The sequence below is a fragment of the Osmia bicornis genome, chromosome 7 (genome assembly GCF_907164935.1).
Source record: "Osmia bicornis bicornis chromosome 7, iOsmBic2.1, whole genome shotgun sequence".
Lineage (NCBI taxonomy): Eukaryota > Metazoa > Arthropoda > Insecta > Hymenoptera > Megachilidae > Osmia > Osmia bicornis.
Window position 1 is genome coordinate 809,942 of NC_060222.1, and position 24,953 is coordinate 834,894.

A 24,953-nucleotide genomic window follows, 5' to 3' on the forward strand; every position below is an offset into this window, starting at 1 on the left:
AAAGGGTTGGACGAGGCACGCGAAATTCAGCAGTGAAAGTTACATCGTAATGGTCCAAGTTCGTCGACACCCAAGGAACGTTTCGCGAATATTATGCGACGGGAATGAAGAGAACCTCCGACGGTATATCGTGACGCTTTTGTAACGAGGTCGAGTTTAATGAAGGGGAAGCAACGACCGCGACGACACTCTCAACGCCGTGGAAACGGGAATTTTGTATGTCATTTTCAGCCTATTTCTCTGCTTGTAATATCTTTCTCTTCTATCTTCCATCTCTCCATTTCTCTTTCCATTTTTAACATTTACAAAGAATCGAGATTTGTTGATGGAGCGAACTTGACTTCAAGGTGTTTTACCAGAAATTAACACGAAATTTCATGGTAATACTGTCGAAAAATGTTTCTTATTTAGTTTGAGAAGAAAAGAGAAGTAATTTATATTTTTTTTTTTCTAAATTTTCAACGCTGAAAGAGCTTCTCTGTTTCTATTCAAAGCTCTTCATCCGGAGAACAAGTGAATCGAGAGCAGCACGAAATTGCATGTCGAGCTAGAGGAAACCGCGTCGCGTCGCGTCGCGAACCTTAGCGCAAATTCCTCGTCGCACTCGTTCGCGACAATGCGAGCACGATAAGTACGCTCGTTGTTTAATTGTCGCCAGGAAAGTTAAGCTGTAAGCCAGCAAATTCGTAGACCACCACCTACACTTAATACCTGCGATACGAACCAAAGGAGCTTTCTAGTGTTTCACCCCGTCTTTCCTACACTCTGGCAAGTTTCAGCAACTGGGAAATAGCAAGGACGACCTATACATGTATATACTATAGCTCGTTCTTGTTCCTCGAGTGTTTTGTCTGTTCAAGCTTTCGACGTGTTATTAACAAGAACATTACTTTTAATTAAATTGAACGTCAAAGAGTTGATATCTTAAACGCACACTAAGGTGTTTCTATGGTAAAGCTGGCTACACGTCGATTGGGAAAATTTCATCAAACGTTTAAACATCAAAGTTTTCTCTTTTTTAATTTGTTTCTTTTGATTTGTATCAAACAACGGCTCAAACTGTGTCAAAAGATCCTGAATTATTGATCGAAGAAACGACGAATAACCTCTATCGATTCAATGGCTGAATATTAATTACGCGAAATAAATGGGTCACTTGATGGATAGTTAAATTTGCTTTTGTTAGCGAACATATTAACGAACTCGTCGCCTATAATAAATGGGTCATTACTTGTTTATAATGACGAATTTCCTCTGAAGAACAAACACGTTCCCGCAAATAATTCAATCCTTTAAAATGTATTTGAGTTGGCTCATTTTTATCTATTCGCCTAATGTAGGCCACCTGTATAAATAATAATTTATTCTCGGAATTACAATTCATCGAATTGGTGAGATTTATCGGAAGAGTTCACACGATGAAACAGAAAACGAGATGAAGAGTTATATAACGAGATAATGAGCCCTTGATTGATCGAACGACTGAAAAAAGTGGGTAATACGGGTGACTGATTGATCGATTGGATTCGCCGAGTTAACAAGTGATTTATTGTCTCGAGTGAAAGAATCATCTAGCAACGAGGTAGCCGAATGAATTACTAGCTGATCAAACAAGCGATCCTTTCAACCAATCATTGAACATTGATACGAGTGAATAATTTAACGAGTAAACATTCGGAGAACACGATATGAAATTTCATGATTTCACTCTGATTAATCTCGGATTTAATGAGATAAAATAGTCAAAAACAGCGTTACCGTTATGGGTGGATAAAGTTCGTAGAGTGAACGACAAAGATTAAAGCAATCCCGGCTCTCTGTTTTATTTTGTTATTATTTCACCGTGTCGGATACCAGAGCATTTTTCCAGCCCTTAACCGTGTTAGGTCAGTAAACACGACCGTTTTATCGGCCAATGGAAGCCGCGAAACTACCCTCTGGACGATTTCCACGTCGCTACCGAGCAGGACTTGCTGTTTTATTACCTGGTCAAAGCGATTTTAAATCACCCATGGGACGTTTCGGTTGTCTCTGAAAGGTTTCCTCATACCCTGCGCGGGTCTTACTCTTTCACTTGGAGAGATCGAGGTCACGATACTCGCGAAAAGCCATTAATAATCTCGTTAGGACAGATTTATTTATGAGATCGAGAGCTGACGGTAATCTACTTTGTCCTTCGACGTTTTAGACATTCAAGCGCACTCGATGACCCGTTAATTAGAGGAAGACTTATTTGGACTATCTAGACTCTGCATGTTATGGATCATTCACCGTGTTCAATTATTCAACGAGAATTGATCAGATTCTGATAATAAAGCAATCTTGTACCTTCCAAGCGACACGTTTCATCAGGGCGGATAATTAACGACAAGTTAAAAATAAAACGGGAAGAAAATTTCAATCAAAATCGTGCTCATTAACGATCTAATTAATTTCCATGGAACGAGGCTTATAATGGTCTCGAAGGGATCGATTTTATTCTCTTTGAACCTTCCAAGGTTTTTCATCGTTACGATTTTCATAGAGTTTCCCGCGTTACCGTAAATTGCTGGCTCCTTTTTCCTTCCGTCGAACGTTTTCAGTTTTTCCAGCTACTGTTATTCGTGTAATAATGGCACGCTGAGCTTTCTGTATAATTTCTCGACTTTATTCGATTATTTTTTAATTTCTTTTCAGTCAGGATAACTTCAATATTTTTCGCGTTTTGATTGATTAAAACAAATAATCGTTTAATAGAAAAGATTTCATAGAGTCGTGGAACTATTGGAAAGAAATTTACAAAACCTGTGAAACGTTTCTTGGGGAATCAAATAAGTTCCCATTTTCAGAAAATGACCTTCTAGAGGGATAAAACTGTTCTCAACAATTCGGACGCTTTTGCAACAGTCGGGAAAGCTCTGTAACAGCAGGAAAACCTTTGGATGTTCACACAGAGAAACGTAATTCTCGGCCTTTAATTGTCGAATAGAAAGAAACGCTGACTCTGAAGAACATCACGAACCAGCATTTTTCAAATTTAAGTAATCCTTCATCTACTATTTTATGGTAAAAAACCTCGGAGTTGCTACTAAGGATCAAAGGATCAAACGAAACTGAAAAATCTTTATTTAAAACAGAAAAGTAATTGAAAGAAACAGCGAGAAACATACGAAAACCATTAAAAGAAAAAGGTGAAAGAAAAAATTGATCTGTTTAACTGGACATTGCGAATTTGTATTAAAGTAAAAACTTCCTGGTCGTTAAACAATTCCCGTTTTCAGCACGAATGTCCTATCGCAAACGACGGCCTTATGCCGTTGCCAATTTCCTCGGGAATTTTCTCGCTGTTCCGGCAACGAGCTTTCCAGTTCCACAGCATTATACGAACGCGATGACCCACGCTCGCAGCGGCGCGGATTTAAATTTAAATGGAAAAGTCCGGACATGGTGGCGGTGTGCCGCGTTCGTCCCCGCTTTTTCAACGGCCCCGCGAAACGCCACCAATTTCACGAAAAGCCGGAAATGCCCGACGAATCCCTTCTAGACTTCCGCGCGAACAATAGCCGGAAGTTTCGTGAAATCTGGCCTGGAAGACAGGGCTTTTCGTTTTTCCCCAACGTTGATCTCTTCTATTAGGTATTGTACAATTAACAAATATCGATTTTATAAGCCTGAATGTATCGAGGATCGGTGTAACGGATTACGTACGTACACAAGGGGCGTTCAGAAAGTAATTTCGTTGGAAAGGTAGCAAGTATTTCTTGCAATAAGTTACCCTGTAATTGCAGCATTAAACTGTCTAATTCTAAATGCTGTTTTAGATCTTGGCCGCGTGTTTCGCGCAACACCGGCTGCATAAGTTTCTTCGCAGACGTGGAACAGTCTTCAGGATCCGTTTAATTAAACGAGCGGGAGATCAGCTTTACGATCCAGGGAATTATTATTCTATCAACGGTTTCAGTCTAGGAAAATCGAACACGTTGTTTGCATTTATTTATTGTTAGAAGACCCACTTTCAGACAACTGTAAATAAATATTAAAATAAACAAGAGATAACAAAAGAAATGACCAGTGAATAGAACTGTCGAACATTCACAAACAACCGTACTCGATATAACTATCAATTGCAGGAAACTCGAAATAACTATCAATTCCACACAAGGATCGCGGCCTGTGTCTGAAACGACAGAGGCAAACTAACAAGCCCGGGGCGATGCAAAACGGAAATATGAGATACACGTACGAGTTCCGGGGAACAAATTCAGCCGTCGTAGCGTCGACATTACGCTTCGGTTTCTATTTATTTGCTTTCTCTTCTTGCGAGTGTACACGTCGCTCATATATATCATTCCGTCGGACTGAAACTCACGAGGACGTTAAATCGGTTTTGCATAAAAGAAATATTTACTTTGGCTCGCTGTACCCACGCAGAAAATTGCAAGGGGGGGCGAAGATGAATTTTATTGCTTGAAATTATACTCGCTGTAGCGGATCGTGTTTAACTCGGTTAGTCGTGATTATCACGTTTCAACGAGCTTCAATTGGAAAGTTCAATTAAAATTCAATTTATGTTCTATAGAATCGTATGGTCTTTTAAATATTAAGGAAAGTCTACCCCTAATCTGCTTGATAAAAAAATTTATCGCGTGGAAAGCAATTAAAAATTTAATTTAGTTTTAATAGAGTAACTCGTGGGTTTTCGTAATCGTGTCGTTTCTATTGAGCAAAAGAAGAGAGCTCTGAATTTCTGCTATCTAAAGCTTACTTGGTCAAAGAAATTTTTTTGATTCTATTCGTAATTTTTGTAAAAGAACGAGAAGAGAAATCCAGGTTTTCTACTTAAATTTCATCGCAATTTTTTCAACTGGAAGTTACTTATTTTAATTTATATTATAAGTTGCTAACTCGTATGAAATTACTTGATAGCAAATAACTTGCTTCCTGAAACCGTCGAAAAGCTCGTGTAATTCCTCGAAAACCTTGTCTCTAGATTCTAGATCCCTTCTACGTAACAATTTGCCGTATGATCGATGACATTAGGGTGACAGGAACATTTCTCGAAGAAACTTCATTATCGCGGTCACGAGAAGTCGAGGAGAAATCAGAGCGGAAGAAAGGGCGAAGAGAAGGTATTATTTAATTAAAGCTATCCGAGACGCAATTGTACCGAGGATTTTACTGCTGTCTCTGACGTCCTTTGACTCATCCAAGCTGGTTCAAGCTGCCTTCTCCTTGCTCCTTTCAGCTGATTCTTTGCTCAGCTAATTGAAAAGGATCTTTCGACCTTAATGAGTGATGTAGGAAAAAGAAGGTCTTCGATTCTCGTGGATAGAAGCTTTTTCAAACGACCGAGTTACAGAGGTTTGCTGATAGGAAATTCTGTGCCGTTTTCAACACTTTCGGCACACAATTATCACATATTGAACTGGACGTTTCGCGATTTTCTTTTTGATTGTTGTCGGTAATAACAGAATGGATCCAGCAGGGTAATTCGAACAGAAAGGAAGACGAAGGGAAGGGGATTTGGTTGGCAGGAGAATGCGTTCACCTGCATTATTTGGAGACGTACGTACCTGTTGCTGTAAAGCGCATGCATAATCGGCCTACGGTGCATATATTTCACGGTAACAAATTACTTCGCTACGTTGCGCTTCTCCCATTCCCTGTTACGAAGGTTAAGCCGCTTTGCTGCAGCCTTAAAACTGTTCCTCGACAACCATAAACAGTTCAATGAATACTTTATCGACTAAATACGAGACTACCTCCAGTTAATGTAGAATCGTAATTTTCCAATTACTATTGTACCTACTCTACATTGGATCTCGCGGTGATTCGGGGTTGATTAATTCAATTTGAATTATTCCATTATTGAAAATTTGGAATCTAAAATTTAAAACTAATTCCTTGATTAATTTCCTTGATTCCTTCTGCTGTACAGGGCAAATTAGAAGAAAGAAATGCTTGGAATTTTTCACGGGTTTCGTTTCTCGCAACGAACTCTCGTGATGGTAAAAACAATAACGATAAAGGAATTCAAGATCCAGTTATCTACCGGAAAACGAGATAAAACTGCTAGGAGCAGAAGGAAGCCAAGAACCAGGGCAATACCGAGTAAATCGGATGTCGCGACTTCGTTTCGAGTTTCATGGCGATTCGCCAACAAAATCGAATCACCAGACTCGATCGTACGTTCGAAAGGGCTCGTACAGCTCGTAATGGATACTTACGGTGAATCTTTTGCACTTTTTCCCTTTGCTCGACCCGATAAATTAACGAATCTTCATTCCACTTGTCAAAGAATTCAAAATAAAAGAAATCGAACCTTTCAAACTAATTGATGTTGATTTGAAGCTAGGATAATTTTAGTAAATTACGGGAATAATTATTTAAATTCAAAATGAAATACACAAGAATTAACGAGAACAACGATAGACATAACTGGTGAATATCGAAACAAACGCTTTACCTTGCTCGGTAATTTTTATAATTTTTGCGCGTATCCAGTTGAATCGCTGTTATTCCATGTTTTCCGATTTAATTAACGGAGTAATGATCGAACGTTTTAGCCATGTTCAGTGAAACGTACACCAAGCCGTTTATAATGTTTCTGATTAATCAAATTAAAATCGTACCCTGTTTGAGCCGGGGTAAAGGATAAATGAAATCAATTCCGAGCTGGAACAAAACGGAAATGCAAATACATGTACATCGACAATTTACAAATCGCAACGACATCTGCGATTAAATTTGCGAAATCGAATAAATTTGGAAATTGAGTTGCTTTGCGTCAGAACGAACACCGACACCGAGTTTTCTAATTTAAGTTATAACAAAACTTCAATTTTCAACCCTTAATTTTATAGCTTGAGAAGTTTTCAATGTCTGAAAACGTCGGAAAGATCTTCAGCTACCCGCATGCGACAGAATCGAGAAGGAACCGAAAGGATAAAACGATTTCCTGTTGTGCAATTAACGTTAATTGCAGGAAATTCAGTGCACAAGGGTTACGCGCAATACTTTGTATCCTGTCGGATAACGAAACAAAGCGAAACGAGGAGTAAATTCAGCAAACGTAAGCCATTCAAAGAGCTTTTCTTCCTCAGCCGGTGTTTCTTGCGGACCAAGTTCTGCCTTCTTTGACAATTAAATGTAATAACACGCTTTGGTGAGTTGGAAAGTGTATGAAACATCCCGACAAATCTTATTACCGCTTTAGCTACTTTTGTTTCGTACACATTGCGTGGTTATATGAAAACAAGATGAACTAAAATAGAAGATTTCCAGATTCGTTTACTCCTTGCGTCTTCGTTAAGCTTCGTTGCAGCTGCATTAACGATAGAAAGATTCAGAATAATAATTAACGATAAATGTGTTTTTTACACTACGTCACAAATTCAATATATTTTTCTCGTAACCTCTGTTACAATACAAAAGAGAAATTTAATTGAAATATTTAGCCTGAAAATCATATAATGGGGTCTCTGTTAATGAGAACCAATTAGTTCATTGTTCATCGAATTAAACGGTGAAGCACAGCCTCATTATGTGACACGAGGGAATTACATTTTGCAAAGCACATTACGCACAGAATGGACCCGCGGCAGTTATTTTATAACATTCTCATGTCACTTACAGCGAACGAATACTGATTATAGACCGATCGATTCTCTTTGCATCGTTACGTTCGGAAAACATCGAATAACTTTGTAAAAATAATAACAAAATGTTCGCTTGATTGAACGTTGTCAGTAGAAAGCAAGATACAATCACGAATTATTTCGGTTCTTCTCGTTTGTCGGTGTAATCGGTATCAGATAACGGGTAAAATCGTTTCCAAAACGATTCCACAAACCGTGGCCGTAAGAAAGAGCGATCTCCATCGGAAAATTGCGAGCGTGTTTGCGAGCGGGGAAAGCCTTTTCCAACGGATTCGTGAAAGCTTTCCCGAAGAAAGCCGCTTGTAATCCGCGACCAAAGTGAAAACTGACGTTGCGAATGGGTACCATCGATTTTCCAGCCGAGAAGATCCCGAAATTCGTTCGAGAGATCGTTTCGGGAGATTTGCGAAGGTTTTTCTACCTGATAACATCGGACATTGTGAATTGATGTCCAAAATCCCTCCAGGTTGGACAAGCTTAAGAAAAAGTATTTTAAATGTCCCCCAATTTCAATTTGATTTCAGACTATATTTCATATTCAATTTCTAAGCACCGTTTCATAAAAGGTCACGATTAATTTACCTACGCCTGTCAAAGGTTAATAAAATCCCGTTTTTCTATACACTTTATTGTCCCACAATTGTTTTAATTACTACAGGTAAATCACTGCTCGATCCTGTGGTTTTTATCGACCTAACTCAAACAAAGAAAATAATTGTGTAAGCTCGAAACGAATTGGTAGACTCAATAAAATTCCACCGAATACCGGATGTCGCTATAAAGGACCAATCAATTCCTTTCGAAAAGCTCTTTGAGGAAAAAAAAAGGGTATTTTCGGCAAGGCTACAAGCCGGTGCACCGCTGTTTCGTCGCCTCAATTATTTCTAATTAAACAGCCGTTGCACTAAAGTGTGTAACAAAAAAATATGGACCTTTGTTATTTGTTGAAAGAACCGCTCGTTAAATGTAATGAGCTCGTGAAAGTCCAATAAGAGGCGAGCTTGATGTTGAATTACACGTAGTACGTTCAAAAAAGTTCTCTTAATTTCTGAAAATTTGCCCTCTTTTCACCAGATGTCCATCATACTGCCACAAATGCACTCTATTTTTTCCACTACCTTTTTTTTTCACGCCTGCCAACAAATTTTTCTTTTTTTGTTTACGCCATGAATTTTTTTTCCTGCTGAATCTGTCGGGATGAATTTTGGGTTTTGAGTGCCACTGAGAGATTTGCTTTTATCGAATGTCGGGGTTATCATCGAGATGGACGTAAAACTTTTCCCTCTTTTTTTTTTTTTTTTATTGTTGATTGATCCGAGTTCAAATCTTCTCGGAGAAAAATCTTCGCCATCCGAGGGTTAATATTTTTCGCCAAAGTGAACTCTAATTCGTTGCTCACTCTTCTACCGACATAATCGATCAATTTTCCTATTATCGAATGCTACGGTGCAGTGACGATCGAGAAAGGACGAAATAGGGACGTGAACGAAAGGACGGTGAACGACAGAAGAAAGTACGATCGCTTCTGCAAACAATTTAGCGCAAATTGGAATCGGAATAGAGTTTTAATGGACAGTTCAATACTGGTAGACTGCAATGGACGTACCGCGAAGTAAATTTTTATTATGTTCGACAGCTGTACGTCTATTTTAATTTTCAACCGATTACTTGCGGACACATTGTTAACGCGTTGTCCCGATTCATATTTTCAAGCGGAAATACTTGATGAAAATATACGTGTGCCCAAACACCCCCCAGTATAATCATTATCCAAGCTCACGATGTTTCAATCTCGTTTGCTTCTGCCTCTTTCGACGATTACTTCAGCCGAATGCAATTAAGCTTGGCAAGGTGGATTGTTTATTTTCAAACACGACCAGCACAGACGCAAATATAATTTTCCAAGATTAACTAGCCTGGCAGTCGCTTTGCGCATCCTCCCGTCAACCCTTCATCCACCCCCTTCCTGGCCGCACAGGAAGATAACAAACCTGGCCGCTGTTCGCTTAACAATCTACAGTTTTAAACTCATTTCAAAGTTTATTCCGCGTTCTCGTGTGCGTTCGCCCGCGGCGATTCATACTCGGCCCTGGCTCGTTCAACCGGAAGCTGACGAACGAAAGCGGCAACCGGATCTTGCCTTCCATCAACCCCAATCGCATGATTACGTCTCTGCGTGACAAAGATTAACATGGTTCGCGGTTGTTGGATAATTAGAGAACTACGAACTCGTAGACGCGTAAATTCCCTGGCTCATTGGCTCGATCGCGCGGTTTTAGGGGTGAATGAGGGTGATTATTACTGACCGTTCACCATGACGACGCGTAACGCTCGTTCGAGCTGCCTAATACACCGTGAAACGATAAAGAACGCTATTGAAATAAAAAAATTTTCAGAGTATTCGAGCTGGCAATTGTTAACGCTTATGTTGAGAAAAGAAGCTAATTAAATCGAATGATGATCGGGATAATCGAAAGGAGGGAAAGACGATTTATTCGTTAAATAGCCAACACATATTTTCCGCAGATAGTTTCAAACGAGCATTCATTGTTTTGCGAAACAATGGACACGCAACACGGAAAACAGAGTTACCCATCCGTTGTAACAGCAAATTACACGTCTGCACGAGTCACAAAAACCCGTTCAAACGCAGTGGTATAGAGTTACACGTTTTACGAGCATTCGACGAGCATTGTTCTCAAAACTGTGACTGACATAAATCTTCAAACACCAAATTGATTAAACGTTATGGGAAGATTTCAAGATAACACGAGACGATTTGAAGAAGTTTGAAAATTAAAAGGAACAAATGAACATAATTCATATTTTGTCAATAACAGTGGAAGTGACACAACGTCGCAACAGCTAACGTGTACGCTTGTCACTAGATCACACTGGGTTTAAATCCCGCTGGGATCTCAAAAATATTTATCTCTGTCCACTGCTATTTTCCAATACCTGATCAAACTGCAAATACTTCGTGAACTTAGAGAATATAAAAATAGATGGAAGGAAAATTCACGTAGATAATTATAATATTCGTAATCTTTGATTCGGTGCCGGTGTGAAGATTCATTAGAGGACTCATAGAGAGATATTATCGCCAATGCACTGGTGAAGTAGACACGCTAGTTCAATAAGGCAATACCGGGGGGCAATTAAACAGAGATTGCGTAATTGTAATTACCTGGTAATTGTACGCGTTACAGTGATACCCGTATGGTTTTGTCACGCACGTTGTATTTCGTAACCGCAATGCTTGCTCTGTCGCCATACGCGATCAACCTGTATCGGGTGTTTCACCTTTCGATCCATGCAATAATTACGGTTTCATTGATTAGATGTGTGATAATTGCTGCTGTCCATTGAAAACTTAATGGTATCGATTAAAATTCGCAGCTTGAACTTATCAAGGCTTTTCTAATTAAAAAATAAAAGGTTATTTTCTAATATTACTATAGGGTCGTTAAAATATTAATTGAATTCGATGTGCAACTGCTGCGAATTTTATTTTACCAGCTCGACATTATGGATATTTCAATCCTTTTTTAGTACATCACTCGTGGAGTGGTTTTTTTTATATTCAACATTTCGTTGCTCTGAATATTTCAACAAAATGATAATCCAGTTTGCTCACCTACTATGTACGCACGTTTAATAATACTGCGTGATGCGTGAATTATTCAGTGTCACCAACGATGGCGATGAATATTGTTAAATGGAGGCCCGATTGCGGTCGCATTGGTTTACAAATTATTCCAACAGATACAATAAGCATCATATCCCATGACGCGTTGCTTAATGTGTACGAAACGAGTATTTGTTCTATTGCAACAAATTTGGATAACTACAATTACAGCGTACAATTCATCTGATTGAAATTATTTTGCATCCTAAATACAAATGAATTGTTGTTCTCTTGTTCTTTTCTTTAAACAAAAAATGTTTAATTATCCAGTAAAACAGAATCGATCAATTTTTGTTTCACCGGACAATAAGTAATTAATCCGTGCAAATTCATTCCTATATACGCGAATGTCAATTCAATTTCATATTTTCCTCGCAAATAATACAGACAGTATTTACAACATTTTTTAGTAAAAACTGCCACGAATATGCTGCAATATTCATTTGCAAACAAGAGGTAGCAAACGATGAATTGGATTCAATGAAAATTACAAAATTAAATTCAATCGGAATATGTTTGAATCGTCGAGTTGCATTAAATACACAAAAAAATGGTAGAAAAATATGCCGATATTGAATGGAAAGCAGGGAAAAAAGCTTATTTCTGTTAATTAAAGTACAATGTAGAGAGACGATATAAATTCAGTACAATAGGAACGAATTTCACGAACCGAACTGTTCGGAAAGCTGGAAATACTGTGTCGAGGTTATTGCTTCCTCTCGACAGGTTTCAATCCCTCCCCTAAAATGCGAAACTTCGTCCTCTTTGAAAAATTGTACTCTCCTCGAATCAGCCTTAGCATACGAATGGGAGACGCGTGACTGGGAACAATTGAACACCAGCGACTGTTTGACAATATTGGAAAGAAGAACAACTGTCAATACCTGCCTTTTAATTAGGAAGACTGGTGAAAAATTGGAATGACAATTTTTCTAAATAATGAAATTCGAATATTGTAAGATTTACGCGAATAAATTAACAACTACAGCATTTCCATAAAGTGTATTCGAAAGATAATTAGTTGGAAATAATTAAATCATACGAATGCTTCTGTGGTTGGCATACATTCTGGACTATGCAATAACATTAATTACCTAATGTTCATGATGTTCATAACCATAAGGTTTATGATGTTTAATCACGAATCCACAATAGCACATATTAATCCCTATCATTCATATTCATCAATATTCATTGTACATATAACAGATTTGTAGTACAGGACATCAATGACCCCATAGAATTCACGGTATTAAACTCAAAAATAAATAAAATATATTAAAATTACCTAAACTTTGGACCGCCATATCTACAAATTTACATAAAATATCTAAATATCGTTTACGCCGTTGGAAACGAGAATTCTTTCTCTGTAAAATGCCGTTCGTTTGGTGTCGATCGGATTTCCGGTTCCCGAGATATCGCGATGTAAAGAGGAACATGATTTCGGTTGTTTTACTCTGTCTGCCTGCTCGCATAACCGGTTTCCTTGTTTCCCCACTCCATCACTGACCCACCGCAAGCCGTACGCTGGACAGATGAATGAGTCATCTTTTTACTACGCTTACTACCGCTACTACTACCGTAGTAATAGTAAAAAATGTAGGTCACTGTGTCACCCATTCGTAATTGTAGGGTACTAAACTTTGAATCGCTGTATCTCGGGAACCAATTGTGATATCGACGTACAACCAATTGTATTTTTAAGAGGATACCTTTCTCTATGTATTGAATTTGTTTACTTGCAAAATTATTGTTTATGTTTTTTGTTATCGCAAATTAAAATTTTTATTACCACTTTTAGGATGATTCTAACACTGTAAACTAATTTTATTGACTTTTTAGATAATTATATGCACCATATTAACCTTGTTATCGTCCTCGGGAAACGTGGTAATAGCGCGGCTCGTGGAATTAAAGAAAATAAATGAAGTGTGATTTTTATTTCGTTCACGGTAGAAGGGGATAATGAAATACTCAAACAAACACCGAAAGGCGTATCACTGATTTTATACGAAGAAAGATTAATTAATTATATGCGGTAGACACAAGTTCTCTGTTTGTATTTAATTTATTACGAGTGTGTTTGCATTACGGATTAAAGCAAACTTTGTTTCTGTGAATGTGTTTAATTTAAACCATTTCTAGCGCAAACTACGGAATGTTAATTTGCTGTTTTGACTTTAGTTTAGAGGTGTTTTCAACCAGTTATGTTTCTTAGATTGGCAAACTAATGATCGGTCTACAAATATATCTGTCATTTATGATAAATGGAAATAAATCTAATAAATGACGCAGCATTGAAACGAAATCTAGAAGACAGAGAAAAGCCAACAAGTCCCTTTCTCGCCTTGTTTCTGGGATCCCAGGGAAACGTAAGAAGGGGAGAACGGTAGTTTAAGAGATTCAACTCTTTCCCCTCGAACTATGAGTGGATTTCCAACAGCTTAAAAGAAAGAGAACTTCGATTTGTTACAACACTTTCCGGAGAATTCACTTTTAGTTACGAGCTTGGAATTCAACAACCCCTAAACGGGAAAAACGACCGAGAAATAAAACGTGTTACCCCCCTGTTTAACTATTTATCTGTTATTACAGAATGATAAAGATTTGGTAATCCAGATAATGAAAAAGTACATTACATTACTGGCCAATGGAATTTTTAGCCAATTTACCGTCGCAATCAAGGTCTTTATTTACGCGAGGCGAGTGGTCGAATAAATAATTGTCGGGCGAAATGACAATTTTGCAGGTATTACGAACTCTGGTATATGGTCCCGGTGAGATTGCAAAAAGTCCTGCTATTAATGCAGAAGCACATAGAGCCGCGTCGTTTATCAGTCGCTAATCTTATCTCGTCGTCGATGCAGATCTTTGAAATGGTAAAATTCGTTACTGGTCCGAATAAATCGTCGGTATCTCAAAGTGGACCGAGGTAGATCTATCTCTGTGCCTGCATCGCAGTGTCCCAATTTTTGTTTCATCAACGAACAGACGTTTTAGAAAAAAGTTTCATTCTATTCGCGAAAACGAGTAAATATATCTGCGCGAACCATTGAACTTGCAGTGCATATTCGTTCAAACGTTTCGACATATGTATTTCAGAATTATTCAATTTAAAGTATACTTGTCACTAGAATCCACACGATTTGTTCGTTCATTGTCGATATCGTAAGTCGATAATTAAGTGGAGAACGAGTGACGAATAATTCAACCACGAAACAAATGAATATTACGCGATGCATGAGATAAACCGCGGTAATTAATGCAACGCAAACGTTCATTTAAACAAGATAAATTTGACAAACGCGAAATTACAACCGATACCAATTTCGTTGTAAATGTACCCACCAAAGTATCTGTAATTACAACGATATCCACTGCTCTCGAAATTAATTAAACACCTTAATTATTTCTCTCGCTAAATCAATACAGGGATTGTCTTTTAAAAATTCTAATTTTCTTGCTCCATAACGAAAGGAAAGTAATGCAGAAACATTGTTGATACAAACGAGAATAATATTTTCAATTCACCAGGCTTTTTTAAAGCTGTGGAATATTCAAACGCTATGGTAAAACTAGTTTCCGACAAAATTTCATCGTTACATCATTTTACTCGGCTCCGTTGACGTTATTTCTTCTGAAGGTCTTATTAAAATCCCAGGATCACGGGATCGTTTCATAGTTCATCATCGTTTCCGTTTCCGTTCCCGTCTCGTCTCCTTTTTTTATTACGTTCAAGGGACAAGGAACGAAAGGAAACGGAGAAACTACGCGTTTCCGCCCTAAACGAGGACTTTTTCATAACCCGAGGAATGAAACGAACGAGCATCCCGTACAATTTGCTGAATTCTTTCGCGAACCGACGCCGCCTACGTTGCGTGGCATATTAAATTTCAAAGCCATGTAACTTACACGTGGCTCGAATAAAGCTTTGAAATTTCGCGTTGAAGCAAGCTGACTCAAAACACAGCCTGTTCGCGTGTAATGATTCGGAAACAATGGCAGACAGAAATTTGATCAAAAAACCTGTGGTTTTTCAATGGTAATTAAACGTGTACTCTGAATAATGTTGAATGAAAATTAATTTTAATTATTCTGATACGAATTCGCGTTCATTAGGTATTATGATCTCGATTTTACGAATAAAATAAAAAAATTTTGTTTCATGTTGCAATTAATACGTAATCAACAAAAGTTCCAAGTGTCTTAATCCTCACGCACGGTAGTATAATTGCTGTATCTTTCTCATTTGAATTATTTAACATATACTTTACCGAATCGGTTGAAAATTAATTAAACACTCTACGGATGGCGAAAAGTCGAGTGGTGCGTGCATTTCACTCGTTGCAATCGCGTTATTAATGATGTTTTGCAGGGGGTTAATTTATTCGGCACGATGCGAAGGCGCGTTCCGAATCTAATTATCCCATAAAATCGTACGTTTTATAATACGTGGTTAAATAGTTTGCAATGGGAAACGCGAATATCGATGAATTAGCGGGCTGTTATCGATAATACAACAGGAAAAACATTGCCGTTGAATTTTCACGAATTTCGTGGAATGATATAATTAAAAATAAATCACTTACCTGGGGATAATCACCCTCCTTCATCTGATAATCAAACACGTAAAAATATGTTTTGGGCATCGGTTCCTTTTCACTTTCCGGCACCGGTGCTATGTGAGGGTTGTTCGGTTTCTTTGTGTGTCTCAGGGTGAACAAATCACCGGTTTGCACCAACGGCGCCACGAATTGGGCGTCGCTTAGCGCCTGGACGCAAGCGTCTTTCGTATTCACCGGATGTTGGACCGTACGTTCCCAATCCGTATACTCGTTCACCACCTGACGACAAAAGCGAATAGAAAATCAATTATTTAATTATGTGTATTAAAAAAATTCGTGAATATATTAAAATGATTTTTTTCTTATATCCGCATCGTTGAATGGAAAAGGTTTCAGTTTTGAAATTCGAATACACTTTTGGATATACTGTTTCAAGAAACATGATATCGTGGAAATTCAGGGTTTCCTGGAAATGTTCAATCTATGTTTTTCAGTTGAAAAAAATATGGATTGTTACCAGGGCTTCATATAGATTTAGCAAACTATTTTTTGAAACGCACTGAAATATTCCATTGTATTTAAGAAAAAATTCCATTTTTTTTAGCAAACATGACGTGTATTCTCCATTACCGTTTAATGAATGAACAACGAATGAAACCATTTTTATTATTCGTGGAAACAGATTTTGTATTAATTAATACAATAATAACGAACATTTACTTACGGTATAGAATATTTCCGTGAGATGATAAACGTACGCGTTCCTCACGTACGTTCTGATTATCCTGTCTCTCCTTTCGCCTTCGAATCCTTGCTGAACATCCTTTTCCGCGAATTTCCACAAAGCTTCGCTCGTCGTTACTCCAAATAACAGGTCATACTTGTTGTTGCTTGTAATCGGTGCACCGTGTTCAGCTTTCTTTGGCAGTGGTCTGAAACATATTTAAAAAAATTTGTTCTATGAATTATCCGTTTCATATTCCTTAAAATGTTGAAGAAATGTGATCAAAGTGAAAATATTGGGCCAGATCCAAAGCCTTGATATATTATCGCTAAAAGCCGAACCATGAATATGCTAATGACTTTGTAGAACAAGACTGGATCATTAACAATTCTGTTAATGAACCGCACTAATGTCTACGACGAAATGGGCTACTTCTGCATCTGCTTAACATTTAATGAGTTGCTTCGATAGGTTTGTAAAACCATTAGCCGAAGACATTATGCAAGTATTTTTCTTAGCATCAGTGCGTTACCAATACTTCGATAAGAACGCTTCGAATAATTTATTAAAGAACATTAATGTAATTAATGTTTATGAAATGAGGGTGCATAATTAATACAAAAATAATATTAATTTTGGAACAATATAATTAAATTTAATGACCAGACGTTTCATATTTACTCCACTTCCTCGCTAATTCAACATTACACTGTTAATTAATTTCATCTGTTTTCTGTGAAATTCATGGAAATTCATGAAAATAGAATTACTGATCCTCACCCAAATCCTTGAAACTCTGGACCCATATAGGACAGGAGATCCTTTTGGAAATCCGGTTTGATGACCACGCCATCGACGCTGGGTCCGAACGCGCTGAGAAAAGTTGGTGGTTGGATATCGACCTGCATCAACTCTTCTAGGCTACGTTCTCGAAGGCAATCGACGATCAGCTCGTTATCCTTGAGCAGATCTTCAGGAATTGAGCAATTGACGGCTTTGGCCAATTTTAAAGCGTACGAAACAGGATCCTCGACCACTGCCCACGACGATAGAGCACTTCCTGACAGAAGGATGGCTCTTTTGAACAAACCTGCAACAAAAAAATACCTAATTTGTTAATTTCAAAGGATTTCAGTAAAATTTATTGCAATTTTGTCTATCATTTCCCTCGCGTAAGTGCAACAAAATTAATTCAAAAGTTTTCGTGTTCGTCAAGAATCTCGAGTCGAGATTATAACGTATGAAAACGTAGGTGTCGTCGAAACGCGAGCTGGTCGTTGCTCGACAAGCACACCTGCGAAAACTTCCATCTTTCGGTATGCAAACTGATTAATTAAGGAACCTACGGGAATCTTCTTTTCTGTACTTTGGCGAGACACGTCTTGGAAACTTGTTCCTTCGTCCCTTGAAACTTTTCACGAAGCTTGCTTCAATGATTTTTCGAACCTGATTACCTCACCGTGTAACGAAAGATTAATTAGACGAACAATACATATTTCGTGCTTGTTCGAGATTGAGTTTGAAATTCAAATGCGCAATTCGATTTTCAAGATGGCGGTGAGAGGAACTAACGGTTTAGACAGTTTGAATAAAAACCGGTATATTTCACAAACACAATATTCACAGTACCTACATTTAACAGATTGAGCACAAGGAGTTTGAGAGTCAATAAATCATTTACCCGCGACGCGACGAACTGAGTTTGAAGTTGTGATGTATAATAAAACTACGCGTTGACTCAATACGTGGTTAACACGAAATTATATTAATTTCGTGGGTTTGAGCTTGAAATTATTACTTACGAGCTTGTGCTGGCCATCGGGACTAGTCGCGTTCACGTGAGCGAGATTTTGCTTACAAGAGCTTGAGAATTATAAAACGAAAATTCTACTATACACGTATGAGATCTACGAAGTGCTGAACACTAATGGCCGACAGGAAAGCGATTGGTGTCGCCTCGAGCTCGTGTCGAGCGCGGTGATTGGTTGGGACGACCGGCATCCAACATGGCTACCGGCCGTAGTTCAGAGTGCTACCGCGGTCCACGTGGAGGCGTGACGGTTTCAACTGGCGCGGTGATTGGTCGGGACGACCGGTGTATCCATGATGGCTGCCGGCCGTAGTTCAGAGTGCTGCCGCGGTCCGCGTGGGGGGTGACGGTTTCAATCGGCGCGGTGATTGGTTGGGACGACCGGGGTATCCATCATGGCTGCCGGCCGTAGTTCCGACTGCTGCCGCGGTCCGCGTGGGGGGTGACGGTTTCAATCGGCGCGGTGATTGGTTGGGACGACCGGGGTATCCATCATGGCTGCCGGCCGTAGTTCCGACTGCTGCCGCGGTCCGCGTGGGGGGTGACGGTTTCAATCGGCGCGGTGATTGGTTGGGACGACCGGGGTATCCATCATGGCTGCCGGCCGTAGTTCCGAATGCTGCTGCGGACCGCGTGGGAGCGTGACGGTTTCAATTGGCGCAATTTTTGACCAATGCTTTTCACGACCGATTCAAGCTGTATGATAGGAAGTAACATGCTATGAATTATGATGAATATTTCTGAAGCGTAAAGGGGAAGCTCGAGAAACGAGGAGCTCGATGTTAAGCAGGAAACACGGCAAGCTCGAGATAAAGAAGAAAATTATACCAGAAGGAATGGTATCGAAGTAACAAGCACGCCGGATGTGCTTTTCCACGATCGTCACGTAGCAAGGATAATCGAACCATCGTTCCTTTTCATCTTGGTCAAAGCGCAAGAAATTTTAATAATTTTCCCAGCCAGAGAGCACGAGCCTGATGAGAATAATACCGTAACGACATTCGATTCTCTAATATCTTTGATATCATTAATTTAAAAAGATTCTCAAAGCTGTCGAAACTGGCAGTAAGCTCGCTTTGTTCATTTTCCGAGGAATTACCACAATTAATACGTCTCTGCCATCTCTCTGTTGAACCGGTAATTTATCAAGACAGATTTATACCAGCAATTTCCAGTATCCTGGAAACATCACAGACCTAACGTCGACCAATATCTCCTAGGGTCGGTGTTCCAAGCGAGAAATTCCAGAGTAATGCTACGTTAGCTGTCGATTTCAAGCAAGAAACGAAGGGAAGAAGGAATAGAAGAAGCAGAGCAGGCTTGGTTTCAGGAGGAGGATCTTGGACATCGAGGGTATCCTTCACGTAAAGACACCATAGACAGAGAAACCTTGTAATATTTCAAGAGTATGATATTGCAAGAATTTTCCGCGATAAGAAACCTGTTAGTCGATTTCCAAAACGGCGGATAAAACCGCAAATAATCTACCTCTGTTATCGCATCTGGCAACCTTCCGTCTTGTCCTTTTTAACATGGATGTTTCCGAGAAAATTGGATTGTGTAAAGCTGTTGATTTGATTGGTGGACCATCAGGAAACGATATTCTTGTTTTAGATTTTCTCTCGCCTGAAAATTTTGTTCCCTGCCCTTTGGGGATGATTCGAGGGGTTGATTCTCGTCGAGGGCACGACGAGCAAATAGGCGATGGAATTCATCGGGGATGAAGGGAGAATTAGATATTGGGTTTTTATTCGAATGAAAAATGGCATGGTGAGTCCGTTGGGATTCGAAGCCTGAACAATTTACTTGTAGCACGAAAACGTTCGCTGCGCCAGTGAGAGCTTCGCTAATGTTGTTCGTTTTTTTCCTGAACATTGTCCTGGCACTGATTTATCGTTCCTTTAAAGCGCTATGGTTTCCAACAAATTACTGGCTCTAAACACTACAGCAGATTTTATTTCTACACAGAATTATTTTTTGAAACGTTGACGATAGTACTGTATTCCGATGTCGAAAAATTTTGAAGGACACAGAGATCGATGAATCTTTGAGGTTGATCGTGGTATCTTTGAGAACGCTCAAGTTTCGTGTCACAAGAGAAATCTGTTCGGCACACATAAGCTCGTTTCCTTTTGGATTCTTCTCGAGAGTCTCGTTAGCGGTGGGGTTCTCTATCGAACGAATCGTTTGGAATCAGCGAACAGTATTGGATTCTAGCATTGAAAGAGAAGAGGTTCGCGACCGTCGACGTCTCGTTACTTATGGGATAACGATTTCTCGGTCTTGGTTTGCTCGATTTTCAGCGAGCCACGCTACAGAAATCGAGTTGCACAGACGTTTTCGACGATCAGAATATCTCATCGTCTAGACGTCGAACAGTTGATTACTCGGACAACGAACAGAAGCATGAGCGAAGAAAACAAAAGGAAAAGAGAAAGGAGGTAACAAAATACGAGTCAGGAAAGCTTCGAAAAAGAGTTCCTTATTTTTTGGCGTGAAGTGCAGAATACGCTGCAAAGTTGGTGGCGTCGGGGACGATGCTGGATTTTTATCGTGTTACAGCAAAGTTTAGCAACTTTCCGCGGGAATCGTCGAGATTGCTCGACGAAGGAAGTCACCTTCAATTGAGCGAACTTCAAACTCGCGAATGAGGGCTGGAAGAAAAGTCAGAGTGAAATTAAAGGTATTCCGAGTCGAGTTTTATTTCATCGTTGCTCTTCAACTTCTTTCAGATATAAATTTCACTAAATAGATCTGTCGACGAGGATACAATACGAAGAAGTTAAGACAATGTCTTTCAAGTAAAATAGCATGCCGTTACCGATTCAGAAACACTGACATGCTGCATGCCAGAAACATATGGACGTACTAATTTCTCTATGGCCAGCGGCGGTTTACGAATTGTATCGTTTCCAGGATTGAAATTTCATCTTCGAAACGATACACGATCCCTCAGCTTTTCGAAATTTCTGATCATTGTTTCAGGAAAGATAGATAGAGTGAAAGGTACTTACCACGTATGACTGTCGGGCTGATGGCGAGAAAATGAACGCAAGCAGCGCCAGTTCCTTGGCCCATCAGCGTCACGTTGTTGGGATCGCCGCCAAACAAGGCGATATGCTCTTTGACCCAGTGAAGCGCCGCAATCTGATCCATGAGACCATAATTCGCGACCCTTGCCTTCGTCTGAGGCGCCACATTGGCGTTCAGGAAGCCGAGCACGCCCAGACGGTAGTTCATCGTTACGATCACTTGGTCGGTGTAGCTGGCCAGCACGCTACCGTCGTACGGGTTTCCGCTGCCCCAATCGTAGCTCTCGCCGTGGATATAGAGTAACACCGGATGCCTTCTACCGCTGTCCGCCATGCCTGGAACCAGAAAACTGTCCCGTTAGCATCACTTTATACAAGTGTGATCGCGTAAACTTGGCTTTAGGTTGTTTGTGTACACGTACAGTCTCGGTTGCGCACTTGGGGATTGCTGGAAGAACAATATTTACGTTTGGAAAGGCTTCGCTGATTTACGCGCAGCCTCGAGCAAAGCTCAACAACGACTGAACGTACAGACTTTCTGACATTTCATTCATTTGTGGTTTTACTGAGAATGAGTTAAATAAAATTTAACACTTTAATTGTCACGACAGATCCCTAGAAAGTTTCATCAATTTGAATTTTAATTAATTTAATCTATTTAGTTTTATTAACGAGTAATTGCATTCAAGAAATAACGAGCAAAAGAATAACAGCACCGCCGGGCCCTTATTCTCATGTAAACAAGGTTGCAGAATACTGATGAAAATGGCAGATATAACAATGCAGAGCTCCCAGTCCACCTTTCCATCAGGTACCTCGACGTCTACATCTACCAAGAAAATAAACGAGAAACCATTCGTTACCAGCTATCCCACAAGAGCCACCCCGTTAAAGAATTGAAAGGTCCTATTAATAGGAAAACACTTTCGAACCCGTTGCAATATAATCCACCCATTTCGCTTCCGTGTTATCGTCCACATTTCACTCGGAGGTCCCTGAACTCGTCTTCAAACCAATCTACCGAACGTCACCGTCGCTGCTTGCCTAAAATATTAACGATTCACCTCAGACGTTCAGCAAACAGTCGTGTTCCACGTGGGAAGGAAACGTTCGTACCGAAAATTCAACTCAGACCAGAAACCATCGAATTCTCTTCAAGGCGTATGCCAATCTTTCTGTTTTCTCTCGTTTTATTTTTGCCACGTCGCGGTTGTCCCTTCGGAGCAAGGGACTGGCATTGTTCCTCAAGGAGTCTGTCAACGATTTGCGAGAAATGCAAATGCACCTGGAGGAATTAACCACGTTCGATTTGTTGAAAATAAATCATTTCGCCAGGGAATTTGCGTAAAAGTGAAATTCGGGCAGCTCGTCTACTTCTTATCGCGACACACCACCCCTCGACGTATTTCCATTCGAGCGACGATACCAATGTCCACGGGGAAAAGGAGCGATAAAGAAAGCGACCCTTGAACGACCCTTACCGAAACAAAGACCGATGTTGACCGTGTGTCTGGCCCTATAGAAAAGTTGCAGCCGCCTGAAGAGTTCCATCCCACGGTACTAGCGGAAGAGGAACGGGTGGTAGCCTGCCAAAGAGGATTCAACCAGGTCTTCGCCTTCCGCTTCAGAAAATATAGAAGCTCGAGCTGTTCTAGACCATTGAATAACCGTTTCCTGATACAGCCGCTTTAATCAGCGAGACCAGATCGACGGAGGGAAGAGATGCGTTAACGCGTAATTCTAGTAGATCAATCCACGTTTGTGTCGACATCGAGCCTCCGGATTGCCTCCAACCCTCTGACTGAGATTCGAGTGCAATTCAGATGGTTCTTTCTCATCGTTTCATTTATTTTTTATCACTCTGAATCCCGGGAAGTAATTTTTCAAAATAATGTTAAGCCTTTACAATCGTAAATCTACTTCCAGGGATTATCATATTATTTTATTCAGTAACCTTTTCTCAATAAAAATTTGAAAAGCAAGTTGAGATTAACGAGAGAGAATTTCTTTTGACCCGAAAAGTACCATAGTTTTATCTTATATTTTTCCCTGTTATTCACGTATTATACACTGGAGAAGAAAAAAACCACGACCGACGTACTAAGCTCAGCCTGCTAAGAGTTTTATTAAAATTAAAAACATACGTGAACATTTGCGAAACAAAAGTTTTATCTTTGACGTAGTATACGTAGAAACGCGAATCGAGTGAATCGTTGCAGCTTGAGAGGTAGCTTTGCTATCACGTTTTCCATTTCGCTCTCGTAGTTTTAATTTCGTTCTCTTTTCGTCGAGATGGAAGTTGTAAATTACAGAGGAATGCGTTTTTCATTTGTGTTGAAAGGAAGCAGGTTATTGAATTTAGTAGATACTTCCAAAGTGACGCGTCCCTTTTCAACCATCAAACACTGCTTCTAATTGAAACAGCGTTTGATAAGTTTCATACTAGGTGCAGGAATATCGGAATACTTGAATAAAACTATACAAAGTAAAAATCTGGTATTCAACTTCGTCAAGATGCTGCTTGGACAAAAGACAGGCGAGATTCAAGCAGAAATTCATAAGTTTGATCAGCTCCTTCCTCTTCGTGCTTTTACGATCTTCAGTTCAATTTCTCGATTCTCAAGAGTGCCAAGAATTTCTTCCAGACATTATTTCGTCACTTTCAACCTTTTAGTCCACCCTCAAATTTCCACGATTTACGATATACCGATACACTTCCTCGAATCAATTGAAAGAAACGCCAAGCTTAAAAGCTTTCATCAAATTCGTAACACAGAAAATTAAAAAAGATCCGAGTAATAAAATCTTCCGAAGGATCGCTTCTAGCATTTCCACAATATCGTTTCTAAACTAGCTTGATCGATTTTCTATCACACAAATGCAGTCCAAACGAGCCGGGAGAAAGAAGAGTGTCCTACGATTTACGTCAATGTTTCATGCAGAATACGACCTTCATTCGTCGAATCTGGCTCAATTTCCCCGAACATTACAACCACCTTTATAATCCACCCATGTTCCGTTGTGTCAACAACAGCATCCCTTGTCTCTTTGACTCAAAAAATCCCGTGGCAAATAACCGAGTCCCGTTTGCCGTCATTGTCAAACAAATCCTTTTGTTTAACGTCATGCGAATACCAGGCCAACGAATCGTGTTTCAACCCCCTGGAGGGACAGCCACCGAAAGGGTTGCTCGCAGATTGCTCACTTTTTGAAAGGGTGGTTCGCGGATGCATTGTACTCTGGCCGTATGGAGAAGTGCAATAGTGCGGTGACTACCCCACCCCCATACTCGCACCCTATTTCAACGAAATCAAATTGCTGGCTGGGTTTAAGTAGCCATCCCCTGGACCTCGTTTCACCTCGTTTTGCGAGATCGATGGGGGTGAGAGCAGATCAATGGAGATGCTTTATGAGGAACTGGGTTGATTTATGTAGTTTCTACGATGAATTTGACGATGTTGCTAAAGTTTGATGAATACGCCGACAATGTAATT

The 24,953-nt window shown here is 39.7% G+C and overlaps 1 protein-coding gene across 3 annotated transcripts in view; it reads right to left on the reverse strand.

Moving 5' to 3' along the window:
• Nucleotides 1–24,953, reverse strand: part of LOC114874032 (neuroligin-4, X-linked) — a 205,587-nt gene that overhangs the window by 51,163 nt on the left and 129,471 nt on the right. For all 3 annotated transcript variants that reach the window (XM_029182921.2, XM_029182924.2, XM_029182923.2), the window contains 4 exons: nucleotides 21,442–21,795; nucleotides 17,398–17,707; nucleotides 16,618–16,825; nucleotides 15,918–16,172 (listed from right to left, as the gene is read on the reverse strand). In XM_029182921.2, the coding sequence (XP_029038754.1) occupies nucleotides 15,918–16,172; nucleotides 16,618–16,825; nucleotides 17,398–17,707; nucleotides 21,442–21,795 (1,127 nt within the window). The remainder of the gene's footprint in view (nucleotides 1–15,917; nucleotides 16,173–16,617; nucleotides 16,826–17,397; nucleotides 17,708–21,441; nucleotides 21,796–24,953) is intronic.